The sequence below is a fragment of the Lithobates pipiens genome, unplaced genomic scaffold (assembly GCF_037356315.1).
Source record: "Lithobates pipiens isolate NorthernLeopardFrog02 unplaced genomic scaffold, aLitPip1_a1.2 Scaffold_13, whole genome shotgun sequence".
In the NCBI taxonomy this organism is placed as follows: Eukaryota; Metazoa; Chordata; class Amphibia; order Anura; family Ranidae; genus Lithobates; species Lithobates pipiens.
Genome location: NW_027507718.1, coordinates 272382485 through 272407708, shown reverse-complemented (window position 1 = coordinate 272407708; position 25224 = coordinate 272382485). Strand labels below are relative to the sequence as shown.

The 25224-nt window shown below is 43.1% G+C and overlaps 1 protein-coding gene across 4 annotated transcripts in view; it reads left to right on the top strand.

The window, feature by feature from the left end:
* Positions 1-396: 396 nt before the first annotated feature.
* Positions 397-25224, top strand: part of PPP3CA (protein phosphatase 3 catalytic subunit alpha) — a 364984-nt gene continuing 340156 nt past the window's right edge. The window contains exon 1 of one of the 4 annotated variants that reach the window (XM_077476624.1): positions 397-978. In XM_077476624.1, coding sequence (XP_077332750.1) covers positions 921-978 — 58 coding nt within the window. In that variant the 5' untranslated portion in view covers positions 397-920. The remainder of the gene's footprint in view (positions 979-25224) is intronic. The other 3 variants (XM_077476627.1, XM_077476625.1, XM_077476628.1) reach the window with 3 other exon arrangements.

The window sequence follows — 25224 nt, the reverse complement described above, 5'->3', positions numbered from 1 at the left end:
GCTCCCCTATGTCATAGGAAGAGTCCAGTGATTGGCGGTGGCGGTGAGGTGACTCCAGTGAGAGGGAACCCCCGTGTACAGAGCACTCGGCTTGTGCCATTGTAATCATAAACAGCGAACAGCCGCAGCCACTATTCTCCACACTCGTTCTAGTCAGCCCCCTATGTATAATAACCTGACAGGAAGTCAGCGGGGCCGCGCACAGTGCGGAAAACCAATAAGGAGCGGCCCGCGGGCGTCCAATCCGGAGCGCTGACACGGCCTCCAATCTAGGAGGGCTTTACATAGCCGAGCATCCCCTGCCTTGCTGCTGCATAGGAATCATTAGCGGGGCTTCTCCCTGCCAAGCCGTGCTCAGCACTGTGCTTTCCTCCGCCCACTCCACCTCCACTTCCTTGTCTGCAGCCAAAGTGACAGCGCACAGAGCCATAGTAACACCAGTCAGCTTTAGGGAAGGGAAATACCTGAAAGGGTTCCTTCCCCCCCTGATTGATGGGCCTCCCGGGCCAATAGGAGGAGGCGCGCAGGGAGCAAGGGGCGGGAGCGGAGTTGTAACCCAAGCTGGGCTGAGGATAGGTTGAGATCTGATGGTGTAGAGTGCTAGTGCCTTTGCATGTATGTGTATGTGTGTGTGTGAGAGCGAGGGAGAGGGAGAGTGCGGGCTGTGCACAGGCAGTCAGGGAATACAGTGTAGCAGTGTCTCTGTCTGGAGATAGGCTGTTGCATTTCAGTGCTAACTGCAGCAATCTGTGTCTATTTTTTATTATTTTTGGGGGGGAGGGTTGTTGATCTACATGAGACTTCTCTTCATGCTGGTGAATCATATCTGAAGAGGGACAAATACGGCACAAGTTCACCTCCGAACCGGGATTTAAAGACATTCACCGTGTGACAGCCTGCAGTGCACACTCCATCTGGACATGTCTGAGCACAGGGCGATGGACCCCAAAATGTCAACGTTAGACAGGGCGGTGAAAGGTAAGACAGCTGGGGGCGATCGGATCGCCGGGATGGTGACTGGCTGGGGGTGTTATATTGCAGTATATTGGGGGGGGCTTGCACGGTATTTACTTCCTTATGTCATGGTATTGGGGTGCTGAGCCATCTGCTCTGATAAACGGATCCAGTATTGGGGTGCTGAACCCTCTGCTCTGATGATGGGATCCATTATTGGGGTGCTGAACACTGATGGGATCCATTATTGGGGTGCTGGACCCTCTGCTGATGGGATCCATTATTGAGGTGCTGAACCCTCTGCTGATGGGATCCAGTATTGGGGTGCTGTATGCTCTGATGATGGGATCCAGTATTGGGGCGCTGAACCCTCTGCTCTGATGGGATCCAGTATTGGGGTGCTGAACGCTCTGATGATGGGATCCAGTATTGGGGCAATGAACCCTCTGCTCTGATGATGGGTACCATTATTGGGGCGCTGAACTCTGCTCTGATGATGGGTACCATTATTGGGGCGCTGAACTCTGCTCTGATGATGGGATCCAGTATTGGGATGCTGAACCCTCTGCTCTGATGATGGGATCTACTATTGGGGTGCTGAGCCCCTTTCTCTGATCAGATGATAGGACCCAGTCTTGAGGTGCTCAGCCCTCTTCCATGATCTGATGGATTGTGCTGTTTGGTGAAGGCACTGCAGTGACTCCTCTTTCCCAGAATCGGGGGCTGTCTGCTACTGGAATCAATTTATTGGGTGGGGTGGTATTAGATTGTCAGGGGAGGTTCTTACATGTTCATTTCTTAAACCCACAACATTGAAAACGAGCTACCATTCTGCCTCCTCACCCCTCCCCCCCAACCACATTTCACACCACCCCCCTTGAGTACGTAGTAGACAGGTACAGCATTACAGTGCTACAGGAGTGACAGCCCACATCTGCCTGGGGCTGGTAGGGTTCCCACATCTGCCTGGGGCTGGTAGGGTTCCCACATCTGCCTGATAGGATCCAGTATTGGCCCTTTTTTTTTTTTTTAATCTATCCAAGGATGGCAATGGCACATTTTTGCCCGGCCTGCCAATACAATTCCCTTTGCCACAATCCTTTGACATTCCATCTCTCACACTGCGATGTGATGTCATTGTATTCTTTCTGACCCAATGGTCAGTGTCTTGTCAGTGGAAGCCTCCGTATATTTTAGTGCAGAGGTGCTCTGTTCCATACAATGGCTAATCATGTGTGATGAATTCTTAGTTATTGCAGTGTGGGAAGGAATGTTGCACCAAGGGATTGAAGGATGCCCTCGAGGAAGCTGTATTACTCGGAAAAACCCTGCAGTCAATATGTCCTCAAATTGGTGTCTCCTCTGGAGACAAGATTTAGCGATACATATTGTGAATACCTAACACTTTCTGTTAAGTTTTCTGCTTAACCCCATAATGGTCAGAAGAGGCCTTTATTGTAGCATTATTTTCAGATACATGTCATATATTTAACTTTTCTAATGCTGTTATGGATGTAGCTGTATTTATATGTATACATTCATGCTCCTATCTGGATTAAGTAAGAGTGATGTAGAATGATTCAGCCCATGGTGAATTCCTGAGTCTAGTACAAGGAGAGCTGCAAGTAGGAGCAGTGCCACATTCCACAATGGTTTGAAGTTAACCCTTATTTCAGGTGGAGGCATCACTTTTCATAATGGGTGCTCATTGCCAAGAAAAACATTACAGAAGCCAGTAAAAATTCCTTTTATAAAATGTTGTTTTAATGAAGTATCCGGTTTTTATATATTGTACATGTACAGTATCTAGGACAGCTTTTCTCAACCTTTTTAACATGGAAGAACCCTTGAAATAACATTATGGTCTTAGGGAGCCCCTGATAGTATTTACTATATCTACAGCTTTCTGGGCATTAGTGCAATGGTCACTTGGAATATTGGCCTTCACACTGGTGGTCAGTGGAAGGAATGCCCCTCACGCTTGCGAACAGTTGAAAAAATGCTTCTCACACTGGTGGGCAGTGGGGGAAAAAAAATGTTCCTCGCACTGGCGGGCAGTGGGAAGCATGCCCCTCGCACTGGCGGGCAGTGGGAAGCATGCCCCTCGCACTAGTGGGCAGTGGGAAGCATGCTCCTGGCAATGGTGGGCAGCAGGAGGAATGCCCCCTTTGCAGTGGCGGGTAGAATGCCCCTCGCTCTGGCGGGGAAGAATGCCCCCCCTCCTTATAGATGGCCAAAAAGAAGATTGGCATCAGTGCTAGATTATGTGAGCGGCAAGGATCCCCTAGAAACCTCTTGAGGAATCGTGGTTGAGGAAGGCTGATTTAAGGACATAGGCTTTCTATTTGCTGTGCTTGTCCTTCTGCATTTCCCATTTAATGACTGCAGAATGCAAAATGATCTGCTGAATTGTCAGCAATTACACCTTGCTGTGTTCACATGGGAATTGTTGTTTTTTCAGAAGCACAGGTTTTATTAGGACCATGGATCATGGTTACAAATTACACATGAACATGATGGACAACTCTCCTCCATTATAGAACACAAGATGTTTACAGGGATGACTGTAACACTCATACTACAGCGGCAGGACAAGAGGGATTTCCTTCTTTGCCTCGTGAATCATATAATAAGATTAATGCACAGTCTTCATAGAAGAGGAAAGCCCCATGCATATTTAATTAATGCAACGGTGCAAGTTGAGGTAAACCAAAGCAACCAATTTTGTTTGTTGTGGGCAGCAAAACAACAAAAACATGATTGACTAATGTGTGAAACCCAAAATATTTAGATATGTATGTATTTTCTATGCAGTGAAGCAATATAAAACGAATTAGCCCTAACATAACTACATTTCTAGAGTAAGATGAATCTCCACAAAAACTAAGTTATCTAGTAGCCAACCGCTGTTTGTTTTAATCTGTGTATCAGGGATATGCAATTAGTGGACCTCCAGCGGTTGCAGAACTACAAGTCCCATGAGGCACTCAACCAGCTATGAGTAAGCACTAGCCTTAGTGTGAAACGCATCAGCTGTTAGCATCTTTCGCTGTGATGTCATTTGCTGTGTCCTAAATATTATTTGAATAAAGCATCGTTTTAGCATTGGAGTGCGGCCATCCAGAGTTCTGTCATTATCCACATAGCAAGACTCTGGCAGCCACAAGCATGACACCCAGAGGCAGAGGCATGCTGGGACTTGTAGTTTTGCAACAGCTGGAGGTCCAATAATTGCTTACCCCTGCTGTGTTCCTAATATCTGTGAGCTCCTAGTAGGCCATGCTTTCCCAACTGTGGAAATAGCGATCATACAGATGGGGGGGAAAAAAAAACCTTGCCAATCACTATAGTTTGCTCCTCTATTATCATAAGCATGGGGAAAACCTTGCCAGTCACTATAGTTTGCTCCTCCTATGATCATATGGATTGGAAAAACCTTGCCAGTCACTATAGTTTGCTCCTCTATGATCATACGGATTGGAAAAACCTTGCCAGTCACTATAGTTTGCTCCTCTATGATCATACGGATTGGAAAAACCTTGCCAGTCACTATAGTTTGCTTCTCTATGATCATACGCATAGGGAAAACCTTGCCAGTCACTATAGTTTGCTCCTCTATGATCATAAGCATAGGGAAAACCTTGCCAGTCACTATAGCAAATGTCCAGTGTGTATTGGGCTAGTTACCAGTAAATTGATGTTCTGGGATCACCCCGTCTATCTACAGGCTAGGGATTCCCATCTCCAGAAGGTCTCTGGCTTGACTTGGCTTATCCTCAGACTGCATTCATGTTCCTGCTCCACCTTGCATGCACAGTGTTGTCATTCTCAGAAAGGGCTGCAGGGACTCTAAGCCTATATTTTGACCTGGCTACAAGGGATTGCGAAGCATTTATTTCAAAGGAGAAGTAAAGTGAACCTGTCAGGATAGAAGTATGACAGTTGCCATTCCTGACTTGTTCTGACTTGAATGATCTTGGACTTTTATCTTCACCCTTCCTTTATGGCGGGATGAGTCACATAGTATGTGTATATTGGGTGTCAGAACACCTAATGTGCATAGACTTGGCCCATCTCAAAGACTGCCTAGCTGCCATATTTCTGTCCTGACAGGTTACATAGAAAGAGACCCTGTCACCAACATCTGCTGGTAGAAGCTCAGACAAATGTTTACTTGCAGTGCTTTACCTTTTTATACAAATGATTTTATTTATTTTATTGACTCTCAATATGCCTCCTGAATTTTCTAGCAAATTCAACTATTTTAGAGGAGTCGCTTTCCTAGCATAGCCATTCTCTCTCTCTGTACACCCTAGCCTTCTCTACTGGGAGTGTATAATTACTTTGTGCTGACCCAGCTCCTCTACTCCTCCCTTTACCACATTGCATAACCTTTTATATAGCTAATGGAGGAGGAGTGAAAAGTAAAACTATAAAGGGTCCCTTGAGTCACAGCTCTGAGTTTGCTGGGGCTGCTGACATTGTATGTAAGATGGTGATACCTGGCTGCAGTTTCAGGGCTTTTGCAGGTTTTATATGTAAATATCATGCATAAGATCTATGAAATGCTCATACAATATTATAGGAAGTCTGTTGCCGAAATATATAGTCTGGTGATGGGTTCCCAACTTTGTGTCCTAAGGCATCTTTTTGACAGACATATTAAAATCTGCATTATTTGCTAGAAAATTTCTTAAAACCCATGTTGTGGTTTTTATTTATTTTTTATTTTTTTCCTGAAAGCAGAAGCCCTGCAGAATAAAATGTTGGCAGCTGCAATTTTTTATGTTGCACAATATTTGCCCAGCTGTTTATTGAATACACATTTTCAGGAAAAAATACACTAAAATACATTTTATTGCTCACAAACACAGTATTGTACCCGTTTTTTTTGATTAAATATCAAGATGTCTCATAAATATATACCGAACATGTTAAGCCTATAAATTGCTTGTAACCATGACGTGACTAAAAACTACCGTACCCAAAATTGTCCATAGGTGATGCTTTAAAAGCCTTTAGTTTAAGGTTAATGGTCTCCCTAGAATAATTGCTTTCGCTCCAATGTTCGCAGCGATACCCAACGTGTGTTGTGCAATCACTGTTCGCATGGGGCAGCTGGATTGTTTTTTTAATTATTAATTATAATAATAATTATATGTATGAGTCTGGCAGCATCATTTATAATGGATTGAAGGGGGGATAGACTATGTAGAGGTAAGCCAATGAGGAGGGAGTTGCAGTAGTCGAGGCGAGAAATGACCAGGGAGTGAATTAAGAGCTTTGTTGTGTTATTAGTTGGAAAGGGGCATATTTTGGAGATGTTGCAGAGGTTGAGGCGGCAAGATTTGGACAGTGATTGGACGTGGGGCTTAAAGAAGAGTTAAGAGTCCAGAAGTCCACCTAGGACCTTAGCATGCGGGGATGGGCTTATGGTTATGCCATAGATTTTGACAGAGAGATCAGGGGCACAGTCACATGGGGGAGGAAAAATTATAAATTTTGGTTTTGGATAGATTAAGTTTAACCACTTGCCCGCCCATAGGCAAATGACGGCTGCAAAGTGGTTTCAAAATCCCGACCGGACGTCATAGGCGATCGTTGTTGCGGGGTGTCAGTCTGACACCCCGCAACTACGATCTCAGTAAAGAATCTCCAACAGAGACTCTTTACCGCATGATCAGCCGTGCCGAATCATGGCTGATCACAGTGTAAATAGGAAGAGCCAGTGACAGGCTTTTCCTCAGTCGCGTCTGTCAGAAGCCAGTAGAGGAGAGCCGATCAGCTGCTCCTCTGATGGGGGGGGGGGGGGGGGGTCTGTGCTGATCGATTATCAGCACAGCCTCCCCCGAGGATGCCCACGCTAGACCACCAGGGATGCCCAGCACCAGGTATGCCACTTTAGACCACCAGGTATGCCAGTCAGTGCCCACAATGGGCATCACTAATTGGCATGCATTGTTTGGCACTGATTGTATTGCATTGTTTTGTAATGATGGATAGCATTGTCGCCTATCAGTGCCTATCAATGCCAATTTGTGCCACCTATCAGTGTTCATCCGTGTCACCCATCAGTGCCACCTATCAGTGGCCATCAGTGTCACCTCATCAGTGCCACTTCATTGGTGCCAGCTCATCAGTGCCCGTCAGTGCAGCCCCATCAGTGAAGGAGAAAACATACTTACTTATTTACAAAGTTTTGTAACTGAAACAAAAAAAAAACATATATTTTTTTCAAAATTTTTGTTCTTTTTTTATTTGTTTAGCAAAAAATAAAAACCGTAGAGGTGATCAAATACTACCAAAATAAATCTCTATTTGTGGGAAAAAAATGATAAAAATTTCATTTGGGTACAGTGTAGCATGATCGCGCAATTGTCATTCAAATTGGTCTGGGCAGGAAGGTGTTTAAGTGCCCAGTATTGAAGTGGTTAAGGAAGTGGTGTGACATCCAGACTGATATATCTGATAGTAAATTAGTGATATGTGAGTAGACTGAAGGAGTGAGCTGAGGGGAAGAGAAATAGATTTGGGTGTCGTCCGCATAGAGGTGGTATTGGAAGCCATGGGAGGCTATCGGCTAACCTAGGGAGGAGATGTAGATTGAAATTAGGAGAGGTCCAAGAACAGAACCTTGACCCCAACAGAGAAAGGAAGAGGAGAGGAGGAAGTACAGTAGAATTATAAGTAACGCTGAAGCCCGGTTCACACTTGTGCGATGCCAGACATCGCATGTAATTTGTAGCGCACTGCTGTTAACACTACATGCGATGTCTGTGCGCACAAGTGTGAACCGGGCCTGTGGGCATGAGGTGCAAAGCTTGGGTGATTATATATATATATATATATATATATATATATATAAATATTATAATGAGACTAACAAGTTCTTTATGTGATGGCATTGGAAAGATGACAAGTGCACCTTTTAGGGAAATCGGGGGTCTGGTAAAACCCTAATCTCTTCCCTGTCATCCACTGCAGCCAGTGAGGCAAGACAGCCCAGGAACCACATCCAGATAAATAAAGCTGACTGAATTAGTCCGGTTCAACAGTGACCTTCTAAATTCTGATCCATCTATAGCTGTTCACGTTTGGAGGAACTCGATCTAATGAACGGCTTGTTCGAAAATGACTGTTTGAGCAGCGTTGCAGTCAATCAGCTGCAGCACTGATCAGTGTATTCTGACAGCCGAGGAGTTCTACTGTCAGGATACAATAGCATAGCAGGGAGGATTCCTCCATCCATCTCTGTTGTGTCATCGGGAAACCTGTTCAATTTTTTTTGGGTCAGCCCACTGGCTGATTGAAAAAAAAAAAAACTGCTAACTGTACGGGCAGCTTCATATTAGATGCCGAAAAAAAACTGCTGCTGTGAGTTTAATTCCTTGGGTTTCATTACCTTTTCAAAACCTTCAAAAGCACAATGTCAGTGTGAAACGCGTCACCTCTTATCTTGTCTGTGTCCTGGTGGCAGTCTTTGTATGTTTAATAAACCTGTTGGATCAGCGAAGGTGTGCAACCAATTTCTCCTTGTTTGTTCTCATTCCCACGGTTGCAGGTCAGGGCCAGCACCCAGCCCCTCCAGTCTGTGGCTCATCATACTTACCTGCAGAAGCTGTCCGCCTTTTGTTTCCAGGTGGTTAAAGTAAACTGAATGGACATCTAAAGCTGACCACAGATGGTTTTTCCTTGTTGTTTGTTTTTTTTGTTTCCCCCCCCCCCCCCCAACAGATTCCACCATCCACCCAAGCAAGGTGAATGGAGCAATTCCCAATGACCTCAGATGGCCTTATCTGACCAGGGGTTTTTTTGGGACCTGAAAATTATTAGAGGGGTTCTGGGTAAAAATGATGAAAGAAGCATGCTTTCAGGTAAGAGATGTCATGTTAGGAGAGGAATTTTGCTACTGGCCGGATAACCAGGTGAAAATTAAAGAACAACGTTAGGAAAAAATATAATGCAGCCACCACATCTACATCTAGAGCAGCCTTTCTCAACCTTTTCAACACAGAGGAACCCTTGAAATAGTTCTCTGGTCTCGGGGAGCCCCTTCTAAAAATTAGAAATCTATGATTCATGATACCTTAATGTGATGGTCAGTGGAAAGACTGGTCCATGTATGGTCATTGGGAAGAATTGCCTCCTTACAGATAGCTGAAAAGATCAATGGCGTGAGTAGGAACTTATCTGAGAGGCAGAAATTGCCCAATGCTGAAGGAACCCCTAGCAACCTCTGGAGGAACCCATAGGGTTCCACAGAACCCTGGTTGAGAATCACTGATCTAGAGACTGGTAAGCGACAGTATGTTCAATTTTTTTATTTTTAGAGTTAGATACACTGTCGGTGCAGAGAGCACTGATGATGTGAAAGGTGCTGTAACCCAAAGCAACTAGTCATATCCCAACTTTCTTCAATTTAGAGCTTTAGAATGATGACAGCTGTTTTGGCTATTGGTTTCTGCACTTTGCTGATTGCACTTGTCAAACAACCCTGACAGCATAGTTGATACAGCAATCTGGGAGCCATTAATCAGGATGCTATAGATCTATGATCTTCCTGGTCTATGACCGGCATCCGTTTACTACAACTGGTATAGTATGAGAGTATCCGACAATGATTACATAATACACTCTGCTGCTGACAAATTTGAAGGGAAGATGCCATCTTCGTACATAAGGACGTAAATGGTGTTTGTGTAAACGCTGTCATGTTTATTTATCAACATTATAAGATTGATGTTTTGATAAAAGCCTAGCCAACTATAAATCTATTATAGTGACTTCCCATTCCTAGCCGGAATGTCTTTTTACTTTTTGAGCTTATGCAATGTATAGTGCCTTTTTTAGTCTTGTTTATAGTCCGTAATTATAAACTCCGACTAACACCTATGTATTTGTTACAAGAGAAGATATGTGCTGGGACTGAGAGCCAGTGAGTGAGATGAGATGACACGAAGACCCCTTTCACACCACACCGCCCATTGCGTCGGCGGTAAAACGCCGCTATTTTTAGCAGCGTTTTACCGCCAGATTTGCGGCGTATATTGGCCGCTAGCGGGGCACTTTTACCCCCCGCTAGCAGCCGCGAAAGGGTTAAAACTGCCGGCAATACGCCGCAATAGCGGCGTTTTGCCGGCGGTATTACAGCGCTGCCCTCATTTGACTTTTTTCTGACGTCCTGCCAGCGCACCGCTGTAGTGTGAAAGCCCTCGGGGCTTTCACATTACACACAATGGTGCAGCTTCTTTAGGGTGGATTGCAGGCACTATTTCTAACGCTATAGCGCCTGCATAACACCCTGGTGTGAAAGGGGTGTTACAGACCAAACCTGTTTTGATTTTTTTTATCAAAATCTGAATTTATTTTGAATTCCAATTAACAGCATATGGGGGTCTTGGGTGGATGTGGTCTGAGAACCTCTTTCCTTTGAGCCCCCATTCATCCAGAGTGTGGATTTAAGGCCTTCTGTTAAATTAACTGAGTCAGGTGGAAGATGACTGGCCAAACAGTGACTACAACATATAAGATACAGTGACTGTTTGACTGCATGACTGTATTCAGGCATATATCAACTTAGGCTAATACATGCTCTAGAACAGTGGTCTGCAAACTTTCCTTCAGATTTTAGGGGGGCAGAACTATGACCAGTGGGAGTGGACATTTTTCTGTCATTAGTGGGAATAAACCACACTGGTTTATTCCCAATAATGGCAGAGGTAGAGCTGCACAATTGTTAAAAAATTGTGATCTCGAGTCAAACCCCCTGACGATCTCTGTTGCAGAGTTTGCCTATTATTTCATGTAACAAGTGGAGAGACTTCTCTGCCCACTCAGCTGTCAAAAGAAAAAATCTGGCAGTCTGCCAAGTTTTTAAGATGCTACATTGTAGCTAATGTTTCCTTCTTAGATCAAAGGGATACACTTCTGTGTGTAAAGAAGAAAATCTGGGCAGTCTGCAAGGTTTTTAACAAGTGTAAATGCAGGATGTTTAACCACTTAAAGTCTAAATCTTTTTCTGACACTTCTTTCTTAAATTAAATTTAATATTCTTTGCTAGAAAATTACTTGGAACCCCCAAACATTATATATATTTCCGCAGAGACCCTAGAGCAGTGATGGCGAACCTTGGCACCCCAGATGTTTTGGAACTACATTTCCCATGATGCTCTGGCACTCTGCAGTGTAATGGAGCATCATGGGAAATGTAGTTCCAAAACATCTGGGGTGCCAAGGTTCGCCATCACTGCCCTAGGGAATAAAATGGCAATTGCTGCGATTATTTTATGTCACACTGTATTTGCCCAGCGGTCTTTCAAACGCAATTTTTTGGAAAAAAAATAAACTTCAATGAATCAAAAAAAAAATGCTCAATTTAATTTTTTGTTTGTTTTAATGTAAAAGATGATGTTACGCAACAAGAATTGTGATCTATCTTCTAAGCAAAAAAAAAAAAAAATCATGATTCTCATTTTAGGCAGGATCGTGCGTTTCCAGGTGGAGGAGCATTGCTTCATCATTGGTATTATTGGAAGAAATGGTGCCCCATTGTCAGTTGGCAGAACAGTGTCTTTTATCCATTGGAGGATTTGTGCTCCAATGGCCAAATAACGGCAAGCAAAGGGCCACAGTTTGCAGGTGCTTGTGCTAAGACCTGATCTTCCATCATATACGTGGTCCTCGAATGCCATTGCTGCTGGAATACAGTAGCCAGTAGTGGAAATTTCCAGTTGTTTGAATTGGGGAATCAGTTGGTTTCTCTCTTGTTCAGCCTGCATATGACGGCCTTTAGAGTCCAATGGCAAGGACTTCAGGGGGTCCTATTGACTTGCCTAGATGTTGAAAGATTCCCAAACCTGATATAATGTTGCTACATTGAAAACCGTAAGTGCACAAAATGTGTCTTTTTGTTGTTAGTACAAGGTATGTTATATAATATCACCCTTTTCCCCCCCAAACTAACAAATGTTTTTGGTGGTAGGTGTTGTTGAACCCCCTACACATTTTGCAAGGAACTGGCCCTCCATAGTTAGTCAAGTTGGTCCTCCATAGTTGGTCAAGTGCTGTGGCTGCCTGTATACCATAGCCAGCAGTGGAGAGTCCTAACAACATGAACAGGGAAATCAACTGATTTTTCTCTTGTTCAGCCTGTGTATAGGGCCTTTAGAGTCCTATGACTTAGACTTCCGGGGGTTTTACTGGCCTAGATGTTGGAAGATTCACAAAGCCTGACACTTTGGAAAACAAAATAAGCTACAGTGGAGCCAAGAAGTGCACAAAATATGACTTTTTCTTTTTCTATTTGAACATGGATAAAAGGTATGCGATATAATGCCACCCTCTCCATCAAACTAACAAACTCTTTTTTATTGGTAATTGTTAATAAACCCCTACCCACCCCCTGTATGGCACATCCCAATGAATCTCAATTTGGGTGGTCAAATATGAGTGGTATTATATTGCAAGGATCTGACCCCCCCCCCCCCCCCCCCCCACACCACCATATATGTGTCCTTGTGAGCGGTGTTAATTTCTTTTGGCGAAAATATTTTCGTCTACTAAAAATCGACTAAAATAGCATTTTAGTTAAGACTGACTAAAACTGAATCAAAATTAACACTGGTTATATATCACGGCTAAATCTGTGTCTGTAGTGCATGTTCAAACCTTAATGCCATAATTTAATAACAACATGTTATTAGATTTTTACTCCAGCAGTACAAAATGAGTTTGCCAATTCTAGAGAAATGCTTAAAGTGTTACTAAACCCAGTAATGGGAAATAGTTCATCTTACCCCCCCCCCCCCCCCCCACAGTGCCCACCATTTTATAAATATTTTTACATTTAAAATACTTCCACTATATACTTTTTTGGCTGATCTGTATACAACGGTCACATGATAAACTGCAAGGTTCGCCCGCGTGCTAAGTGTGCAGGTAGGAAGAGCTCTCCACTACAGTCTGTGTCCTCATGCTGTTATGAGAGGTGGATCATCCATCAATCAAGATGTGACATCCCACTCTATACACACCCAAATATGTGATGTCAATATCAAGTGACCTGGCTAGCTCTGATCAACAAGGACATGTTCTCTCCAGCAATAGAGCCCAAACTAAGTATATTCAGCGGTACTACTCTCACTCTTATCTGGCCTTGCCAAGAGAGACCCTGCAGGAGGGGGAGGATCTGTCCATACAGGAACAAAGAGCCTTTTTACACAATGCAGAGGATCAATCTCAAGTTGCACAGTGAGTATAACAGGTATGCTATTCTGCACATAGACAGATTTCACTGTTGTGGGTTTAGTAACGCTTTAACCACTTGCCGACCAGCCGCCGCTGTTTTACTGCGGCAGAATGGCATGGCTGGGTGAAACGACGTTATGTTGCGTCTCTTCCCCTGTGGCCACTAGGGGCGCATGCGCCCCCAGAGCCAATGCAATGACCGCCGGGCTCCCGCATTTGCCCGTGACATGGCCAGAACAGGGATCTGTGTGGACGCAAATTTCGTTTGGGTACAGCATTGCACAACCACACAATTGTCAGTTAAAGCGACACAGTGCCCAATTGTAAAAAGTGCTCTGGTCAGGAATGGGGTAAAATCTTCTGAGGCTGAAGTGGTTAAATAATGCATTACAGTTTGACTAAACCCATTCGATTCTAGTTGATTAAAATTGCATTTTGGTCAAAAGACTATGACTAAAACTAAATGGAAACAATGTCAAAATGAACACTGCTTGTGAGCCACTTCTCTTCCCCGTCATGATCTGGAATTTTAGATATTGATGTAAGATAATTGGATCAGCTAGAAATGGTTACCACTGTAGATCGTAAGATTTGTGTTTGATTTGGCGGTCTGTTTTCAGATTGAATTGGGCTAATAGATCTGTGGTTTTAGGATGAGGTACGCTCGTTTTACAAAAAGCAGAAATCTCTCCATGGGTACAGTATGCTGTTTTTTTCATTTTATGTAATGCAGGCTTTACAATTACTGGTAACCTGCTTGACGCATGAGAAAACTGATACTGGTGAGGGCAAGATTACCACTCTGGCAATCGTAAAAACAATTATTTAAAGGACTGATGTGTGAATTGTATGCTCAGCCTCTGTCAGCCCAGGATCCTTGTACCACTGCAGATTTGACAAATTCGGAATTCAGCTTCTTTACTGAACCACTGTTGTCAGTGGTGCTAACATGTAAACATCATTTTATCATTGAGAGATATGTATGCTTTATACTGTTTGCCAGGGTTATTTCTTTCATCTACTCCAGCACTGATGCTGATGTCCATATGTGAACCCTAAATTGAAATACCAGTTCAACTTTGATAAAGACTGATAAGATTGGAATCCCTTCTCTGAGTAATTTGTTTTCTGTACTTGGCTAGTACTGGACCATTTACTAGATGATTGTTCTAAGATCATGTGTATCTTTAGTGTTAGTAAAGAGTGGCATAACTACAGATCATGGGGCCCCATAGCAAAATTTTGGATAGAATTTCCTGGTGACTTCCCTACTGTTGACCTTAAGGACCTATTTATACCATATGCGTTGGACTGAACTGCAAAGCTTACATATTCCTTTTATAGTTTGTTGGCAACAGAGTGTAACATGAAATTATTGTCAGATACTTGCCTACTATACAAATTGTATTCAATTTTACATGGACAAGAAAATAAATAAATCACTATAGATCTAGAGCAAGGGGCCAAACTTTCTAAACAAAGGGCCAGTTTATTGTCCTTTTTAGACTGTAACGGGGCTGGACTGTGGCCAGTGGGAGTAAAAACATTACACAGCACTCTTGTGGTTCGGAGGAGGAGGAATAGTGCCCCATTGTTGGTGTCATTGGGAAGAATAGTGCCCCATCAATGGTTTTAGAGGCACAATTTATGCTCCATAATTGGTGTCAGTGGGAGAAATAATATCCCATTGTTGGTGTCAGAAGGAGGAATAGTGCCTTGTATTTGTGGAAGGAATAGTGTCCCGAGGGCTAGATAGAGGCAAGCAAAAGGCCGCATCTGACTCTCAGGGCGCAGTTTGGAGACCACTAATCTATAGCAGTTTCTCAACTCCAGCCCTCAAGGTGCCCCAACAGGTCATGTTTTCAGGATTTTCCTCAGGTAAAACAGCTGTGGTAATTACTAAGGCAGTGAGACCAATCAAATCACCTGTGCAAAATGATGGAAGACCTGAAAACATGACCTGTTGGGGCGCCTTGAGGACTGGAATTGTGAAACGCTGAGCTAGGGCATCCTGAATAAAGTCTACCAGTGCTCTCTGCACTGATTTATTTAAAGTGTATTTAATCCCAAAAATTTAAATTTTTAATGTACTGCAGTTTTCCAGCCTCCACATGTAATTTTTTTTTTTTTCTTCAAGTTGTATTTTTCTTTTATTTTCACCTTGTGATCCTACCAGTAACGTACTTTTTCTCTCTTTAGTATGACAACTTTTACCCAAATTCAGCCTTTCTTAACCCTTTTACTCCTTAAGGATTTATTCACATCATATGCATTGGGCTGCACTGGATAGTCTTGCCCAGTGCAGTCCCAAAGACAAGGCAATTTGCCATATATCCTTGTAGCTGAGTTCACACCACCGGGGTTCAGTGATGTCAGCATTTATTTATTTATTTATTTTTTGTAAGATGCAACATGATGTGGTGCATAAAGATGGATGAAAAGTCGTTTTGCGACATTTCAATACAGTTACAAAATTAGAAGAAAACGTGTGTATGCAACAACAGTTTCGGACAAAATCCGACGGATTTTGTTGTCGGAATGTCCGACCGTGTGTACAAGGGCTAAGAGGATTGGATGGGGGGATTCTGCAGCCGCAGGAGAGGTGCGAGGGCCATATGACCTGGCGGAATATGTGTTTGACATGTGCGCTACAGTATATATTTCTCAAAACAAAAAATGCTTGTAGGGTTCCAGTCACACATACATATTTTATACATGGAATGCAGGTTCTTGCTGGCCGAGCTAGCAGAAGACCCTACAAAAAATACGCGTTTAAAGTACCCACATTTAGAGGCGTACAGTTTGCTTTAGGCCTACACACGCTCACATGTTTATGTGCATTCACACACATACGTGCATAAAATTTGCAGCTATTGACAGCCTTGACTAGAGCTGCTTCCTAAATTTTGTTTGCCGCTATACACAACACGAATTTTTGTTGTTTGTAGACGCAGGTGTGTGTGTGTCTCTCTATTGATTCTAGTAGTACTAGCTGTATTTAGATGCATTCAAAGCCAGTGATGGCTGGTGCTCCATTTTGAGGGGGGCAGCATACAAAATACCGGTCACCTCCCCACCGCCCTGTGGCTCGCTAGTCTATCTGCCCACCAGCCCCTCGCATAGCCCATCTAGGTGATTGGCTGATCCTCCCTGCCTCTCCTCCTCCTTGGCAGCTTCCCCTGCATTTCCTCCTCAGTGGCCAATATGGTCGCTTCTCCTCTTGACTAATTGAGTCTCAGTACCTGCTTCTTAATTGGCCGGGAGGAGAATCGGGAAGACCATGGTGAATATTTAATGCGCTGTTACACAAGTGGGTTGGCTCGGGGTGCCGTGCTCTGCCCCCCAAGACCACCCATTTTGAAGCCAATTGGAGCCCTTGACTCTAATCATGTGCTTCAAGAGGAAAAAAAAAAAACATTGGAATCCATGCATCCTGGGCCCTGCATGGATTGGTGGGACGGGCCACCACTGTTCATAACTATACGCTGTATGCATCTAAGCACAGTGTTTTAGTCACCTATATAAATGAGCCCTGTTTTTGTTGTTGCAATGATCAGAGGCTGTACAGATTAGACTGTATATATCTATATTTAGGATAAAAAAATATATATTTTTAAATTTACATACTGTGCAGTGTCTTTAATTCCTTCCTGAATCTAGTCCTGGCTAATGCCGTGTCCTTGAATCTTAAACTAATAGAATTCTGTTGGTCCTGAAATGTAATGAGATGGATTGCTTTATATTGCAGAAGTTCTCATAAGCTTCTGTTATGAGCAGTTCTGGGTAGTACAATGCATACCGATTTCCCTTTGGGACTAGAGCTCTGTAATAATAATGGTTTACAGCTCATCAGTTACAAGGCAGATGCTCCAGGCTATTTATCATTGTGCCTTGGAGAGGTCAACAAAAGTTGTTTTGAATGTATTCTGTGTTTTTATTGATTAAGCTGGGTGCCAGCTACTGAAGGTGTGACCAACAGGCTTTGCCTTTCTTTTGTGCGATCACATATTGTTTCAACATCTGGAACCGCCGTATTAACTAAAAGTTTCAGTTTTTTGAGCTGTCCATGGTGTTATTAAAGCCCTTCGATTCTTAGATGAACTTGCTACATCCTGCCAAGATAGGACGTCTACCTGAAAGAGCCCCAGTGGCAAAGCAAAATTCCCGGTCTTTCTGCTAAATACATTCCACACTGGAAATCGTGCAGTTCATTGTGAGCCTGTGCAGAGAAGACAGCGGGGGAAAAATGCCTTACCACCATTCTTTTCTGGTCACGACAACCAAATGATGAATCGCAGTCACTTTGCTCAGTTAAAATAATGGGGCCCACAGTAGTTAAAACATTATCGTAGGTTGTATTATAAGAAGATTTGAGTTCAGGATTATAACGGTGCCCAAGTACATTTTAGAGATGCAATCTTTCTTAAACACAAATTTTATTACATGGTTAATATGACAAAACAATCATGAGTGCAAAAAAAAAAAAAGAGAGACAGAGTAAATGTATAAATCATTAATACTGGCCAAAGTATCCATATGCATGTGGTGGTTACTGGTGCATAACGGGATCTGCTATGCACCACTAACCACCACATGCATATGGATTCTTTGGCCAGTATTAATGATTTATACATTTACTCTGTCTCTCTATTTTTTTTTTTTTTTTTTTATGCACCCATGATTGTTTTGTCATATCAATGTAATAAAATTTTACTTAAATTTTGAATTATTATAATTTTTTTAAATCTCTAAATGTACTTGGACCCCGTAATAATCCCAAACTCAATTCCCCCTTAGATCTATTTTACCAATACAGGGCATGAGGTGCCAGATCTCTCGAGGTTGCTTGCTTTTGTGTGAAATCACTGGCGTTCCTTCTAGTCCCCTTGCTTTCCTATTAAAAACTGACCTCACTAAGCATGAGAACACTGTGTTCTTTAGCTATGGTGGGAACTTGTGTATTCTCCAATGATCAGTCTTGTCCTGAAACGCCCCCACTGCACAGCCATTCGTTGGCAAGTTCAGTGTGCTGCTGCTGCTGCTTCTCCTCCTCTCCCCAGCTCTTATGCAGCTGAGAACAGAGGGAATGCAATCACTTATATAAAAATAAAAATGTGTGTGGGGGGGGCAAGGTATTTATGTGTTTTTATTGCCACACAAAAATGTGTTGCCTGTCATTTCTATTCTAAACTGAATGGGTTGTTTTACAATGTGATCATTTTACAATCGCTTTCAAGTGATTTGGTAACTGGTCACAATTAAACTAAATGAAATGGTTCAGAATGTCCCTTTTTTTTAATATCATAATGCACATTTTCCTCCTGTAGCCTTTGAATGCCAGCAGGAGGGAGGGGAGGAGAAGAAGAATCCAGCTTTCAGCGGTTACAGGAGAAAAATGGAGAAGATCGGACCATGCTGCCACGTGTAAAACAGAATTTGACAGGGTTATGGGGTTTTACCCCCCCCCAAACTGAAAATAGAAATGAGCCTTTACTGTTCTGAGCCCCTATAAGGCTACTGTCACACTGATGCGATGCGGTTTACCCGCACCGCGATGCATTGCAGTGCATCTGCAGCTTTCCTGCAAGTTAGCTGTACTTTTGCCATAGACTTCTATTGTTTGTTTCTTGCGCGTATGGTGCCCTTTGTGAATGCACACTAAACCCGCAAGGATATAATTGAAGTGCCCTCCTTGGTTGGAGGTCGAGGGCCAAATCGGAGGGCTCCAAGGTCCACAAGTTGAGCACCCCTGCCATATGTGGGATACCTCCCTCCAGTAAGAGCGTGGTTTTCACCTATCCTTAGTCTTTGTTAATTAGTGGGGCTCAGTTACAGACATTTTTTTTTTGGGTGCCTGCAAGTCAAGATCCGAAAAAGGGTTCTCACTGTGTTTCTGGTCATGCTGGAGTACCGGGTTTAAATCAACCTGGGTTCACACTAGATGTGGTGCAAATTCTCTGCGGATTCCGTACCACATCAAAATCTCCAACCCATTCATGCGAACCGATGGCAGAGTTCATGTTAAGTTAACACTGGTTTGGAAATTGCAGTGCAATTTGCAGAATTAGATTGCATGATTGTGCACACCTATGCAATCTGACTCTGGTGCGGGCAAAAAAGGGGTTCTGCAGGAGTTTGCGAATGCGGTGTGATTTTGAGCCATATATATCCGTGGTTTAAATGGCACCCAGAGACACCGCGTGTAATTCACACAGGAATGTGCTGCCATTCCTGTTTGAATTACATGCGGTGTCCCACACTGCATCAGTGTGAACCCAGGCTCAATGCTGTATTACATGTTGTTTATGGTGAAAAAATATTTAGAACTTTGCTCCAAACAATAAAATGTATTACAAATGAAGTAAAAATGATAAATAGAGATAAATTACAGCTGCTAACCATCGTGCTAGACAAAAAAATACGAAATAGAATGTTATAAATGTGATGAGGGGCGCTGAGACAAATGTGTTACCACTACGGGTACAACTATTTATAAATACCAAAAAGTGATGTTCATAATAATAGTGAACTAAAATTACCATAATGACTCCAAACCAACCGTACAATGGTGCTCTGAGCAAAAATTGAAATCCAATCAGAAGTACAGTCCTGTATAGAAAAATTGTGCAGTCCTATAAGGAAAATATATGGAAAAATGTCCTCTGTGCAAGATTTCAATCCAACATGTGAATGAGCATGTGAAAACAGATTTCTTCCACTGTGCTATTAAACCACCTCCACCGGCTGTGTCGATCACCCAAATGTCAAAAGAATGGATGTCTCCTTAACAGACTGCGTTGACCTTAATGGTTGGAAAAAGGTCAAATGTGCTTCATGCAAGGAATGACTTGCTATCACAACCAGAAAGTAGACCATACGGGGTATATTCACCTCCTCTCCACCCGTGGTACCAACCGAAGTAATATGCAAAGGAGATGCAAACGGCACAATAGTGTAACCCCATTATTTTCATAAAAATATATAAAAAAACAAACGTGCCAAATGGCCGCTTACATTGTGCGAGTGCCTATACCCAAGTGTAACCAGGCACGCCTCCTGAGGCGTGCCTGGTTACACTATCCTACCTCATTTCCAGTCCCTCTGGTCATTGGCAGTCAGCGGTGGAACACACGCTCAACAGCTACTATATGCAGAGAGGATTCTCCATTTGTAACTACAAGCGCACTAGCCCCAGTGCCGGGCATAGGCACCACACAATTTAAGCGGCCATTTGGCATGTTTGTTTTTTATATATTTTTATTAATTTGCATAATTTTTAAAGAGGAACTGTCATCTCTGTCCCACAGCCCCTCCTCTGACCCGCTGTTGACTCGCTGACAGTCCTATTCAGTTTAATGGGGCGGCTGGTGATGAGGCAGTGACACAACATTCTTGCTGGTAGTTAGAATCTTTAATATTTGCAAAAAAAATGAAGGTTTTCTATTTAGAATAATAAGCTGTCAGGTTAGCAAATATTCCCAAACTGGGTCTCTTTTACAGCCTTCTATTTTGCTCCTCAAGGTAGGAATAACAGGAGGCTGGATGGGAAGCGGTAAAAAGGAGAATTAAGGTGAATTAAAAATGACAGTGAAAATTGTTAAGTTTGACTTTCCTTCATGCTGTGAAACTACATAACCCAACTTGTGGGGACGTCTTCCAATAGGCCACTTTCACACTGGGGCCACCTGTGTGTTGGCGCTAAAGTGCCGCTCAAGTGACACTTTTCAGCCGCTAGTGGGGCGCTTTTAACCCCCGCTAGCGCCCGTGTTGCTGCGCTTCTGAAGCACTTTTCAGGCACTTTGGAAGCACTGGCCATTCATCTCAATGGGCAGGGCGTTTTGGGATTGCTGTACACAGCGCTCCCAAACTGCCCCAAAGATGCTGCTTGCAGGACTTTTCCTAACGTCCCACAAGCACACCGCCCCAGTTTAAAAAGTCACACTTAAATGAATGGGAGGCGGTTTTTGGGCGCTATTCCTAGCGTTAAAATGCCTGAAAACCACCTCAGTGTGAAAGGGGTCTAAATGCCAAATGTGCCCAAGTAGTAACTTGTGCAAGTATATAATCCACAGTCATTGCAGCTAGCAGCATGTGCTGTTATAACCAGATCATACCTGTATGGTGAGGACTTTCTGACTGTGTATTTTGTAGGCGAGGTGCTTAGTCGAAGGGACTATTCACTCTTGTCTGTTTTCCTGCTGTAACATATATGAATTGTACTACATGAAAATACATTTCAGGTAGAAATCTCATTCTTATGCAACCTGTTCAGATCGACTGCAGTTTATTATGTTTGTAGAAGGAATATATATGAAACCATTCACACCTACGCAAGTGCATTGTCACACTTGCTGCAAAGAGTGCTTCTATGTGTTGATGGCCATTAAAGTGTAAGTAAACTCCGACAATGAACTTCCCTTTTTTGCTATGTTTTTGCTCTGTTTATTATGCAATTTGAAAGCATTTAGTTATATGTAAAGTGTATATGTAAGTGCAAAAACAGAAATTTAGAGCTGTCTTGTGTCCTCTGCATGCGTTCCCAAACAGCTCTCCTAGGTCTGATCTTGGACTACAGAATGGGAGTGCTTGGGTAGTTTAGCAAAAAAGACAACTGGGAGGGCTGATGTCAGGCCATAAGACCTGATTCACACCTGTGCATTTTTAGTGCTTTTTGCATTTTGCAGATTTGCACTACAGTCATTTCAACATGGTTTTCTATGGAACACGTTCTGTAGAGCAAAATGTAAAAAGCACCAAAAATGCATAGGTGTGAATCGGGCTTAAAAGAGTTTAGAGCCGAGTGTATTCTGGCAGGTTAACGGGCATTTCTTCATTCAAAACATAGGAAAGGTGCATACGTTGATTTTTATATTGCATTTTTTTTTTTTCCTGACTTTACGGTACATATAAATATGATCCTCCTTTTTTAATGTGCAATTCAACCACTGGCACAAACGTCACCCATACACACAATCTGTAATCTGCAATGGAAACCAATTGATTCTGTCATTCATGCCATTGGCTGCAAGACATTATATGCCAACCATACGTAATGACAGTGCTGCTGGATGTGACGTTTATGTCCTAAGATATGTAGAAATGATTAGAATTGAGCGCATGTTTATTTTTCTGACATTTGTCCTTACAGAAATTCTGTGTTTCTTCATACAGAGAGACTCGTTTCTAAATGTCTGCAAAAGAAACACCATCTACTTGTAACGCTGAGTTTAGATTTTTCCTATGGATTGAATTGGGGGGGGGGGGGGAAATTTGGTGTGGTTCCTTCTAATAATACCACATCCGTGCACAGATATTCTTGCAATTATGACTGGGAATGGACAAAGGTTACTAAACCTCTCTGCCAATTGTATCACTTAGATATACGGTGGCAAGGCAGCTCTACTGCGCCGGATCGCGTACTTAGTACATGATCCGGCACTTCCAGGTTAGGGGCGCACCAATGGCGGTCCGCTCCCGCTGTGATTATTCACATCAGGAACATATCAGTGGATACCACGAACGCCATGTCCACGAGCACCCACTGATCCTTCAGTACAGAGGCAGAACGGCAGTCAGCCTATGTAAACAAGGCAGATTGCCATTTTGTCAGTAGGGACGGCATTGATCCTATGTTGAAGGAGAAGGGATCTCACCGCTCCAGGAGCATACATGCAGGCTGTAAACTGTCTCTTTGGCTGGGAAGCCACAGGTGCTGGCTATTTCCATTAGCAACAGGCGAAAAACGAGCTCTGGACTGCCGCACTCTTCAGGAAACCACTTTCTTTTATTGAAAAAACACATCACAGCTCAACAAACACAGCGAACAAGGAAAAATTGCAGACATTTCGCACTAGCTGTAGTGGATTATGATTAAGCACTACTATGATTAAGCACTACAGCTAGTGCGAAACGTCAGCAATTTTTCCTTATTCGCTGTGTGTGTTGAGCTGTGATGTGATTTTTCCAATAAAAGAAAGTGGTTTTCTGAAGAGTGTGGCAGTCCAGAGCTTGTTTTTTGTCTGTTGCTATTGATCCTATGTTCCTGCAAAATAGGGACATGGATCACTTCCTTCCGCTAGTAAAAGCACCTCCCACAGTTTAGTAAAACACAGGCTAGGTACACATTTAACCCTTTAATCACCCTGGATGTTAACTAATTCTCAGCCAGTGTCAGTACAGTGACAGTGCATATTTTTAGCACTGATCACTGTATTAGTCTCACTGGTCCGAAAAAGTTGCAAAAGTGTCCGTGTCCTGACTATCTGCCAGAATATCGCAGTTCTGCTATAAGTTACTCATCGCCGGCATTACTAGTTATATTTTTTTTCCATCATCTCTAGACCGTATAACTTTTGCGCAAATATATAAAATATATATATCACATACATTTTATTTGGGTACATGGTCGCACAACCACGCATTAAAGTAATGCAGTGCTGTATCGCGGGGGTAAATCTTCCAGAGGTCAAGTGGTTAAAAAGAAAAAAGAAAAAAATACCATGGGTTGAAGGAAGAAAAATCATTTGATGCCCCTTTCAACAGGTCAGGTTTCTTCGCCATCAGAATATAACGATCACTGCTCGTGGCTTTAGCTGCAGGCAGTGATTGCACAAGAAGAACCCGACAGGCTGATTGTACTGAAGTCCATGGATAAATTGACTTCAGTACAACCAGCCTGCCCATAACAGGATTCAGCTGAATTTGTACCATTCTATGCCCTACGCTCTGATAAATGCAGTTTATCCCTTACCCCTCGGTCCACCCTATTAACCGCATGTGAATTGTACAGAAACCACACTGCACTCCTGTGCAATTTATTTGCAGTGTGATTTGAGCCCATACATTCATTTTGATTGGGCTCAAATCGCACTAAAGATGTGCATGCACTGTTTTTTGGAGCTGCACCGCAACTGGACTACATGGTTGTTTTGTACCATGTGATGGCACTGAATTTTGGGTGTTAACTTTGTATTGACGCCACTAGTAGATCACAACGGCAGTGTAGTTGGAATGCTGTGTGGGGAAAAAGTGCACGGCTGAACGGTTTCCCGCACCACATTGGTGTGAACCTAGGCTTAGTGCTTTTTTCTGCCCCCTGCCCACCCACCTGAACTGTCATAATATAGCTGGTCATGGCTGTACTGCGGCTACAGCATTTTTAACTTGGGGTGCAGATTTGTGCACCGTTTGTCAAACTCTCCCATTGAGTTCATCTGGGCTGCACTACAAGCACCTACAATGCACACAATTTCAGTATAGTAGTGCAAGTTTAATCAGGTCACGAGCAGATGATATAACACCTTCACTACCTGTCAAATGTCAATCTCTGAACATGGATCAGCCTTCAGAGGGCACCACTAATGTAAAAGCTCTTCTTGTTGATCCTGCCTGTAAAGGAGTTCCAGTCCTAAGCTGGCCTTACACCTGTTTAAACTTTGATTTCTAATGCACATGTACACACGACCAGACTTTCCGGCAAAAAAGGTCTGGCTGTCTTCCCGACGGGCTTTTGACGGAGTTACGACTGACTTCCGAACGAATGGACTTGCCCACTAAGTCTGTTCGAAAGTCCGTTCGTTTTGAACGTGATAACGTACGACGGGACTAGAAAAGGAAGTTCAATAGCCAGTAGCCAATAGCTGCCCTTGTGTCGTATTTGGTCCGTCGGACCAACATACAGACGAACGGTTTTCCCGATGGGAATTGAGTCCATCAGACAGATTTTAAACATGTTCTATCTCTAGGTCCGTCTGAATTTTTTAAAGAAAAACGATCGGACTATCCCACACACGATCGGACTATGCGACGGAATGATTCGTCGCCCCATTCTGTGGGAAAGTCCGGTCGTGTGTACGTGGCATAAGAGTTAAAGGAGACAGTTTGACGTTGGTTTTGACCAGAGAAAGCCAAAAAAATTGAAGGGCAAGGGTTGAACATTTTTGTTCAGTCCTATTTGAACAAACAAATTTCTAATCATTGAATTTGCTCCCGACTGAGAAATTGAGAAGAGTATCATGGAAATCC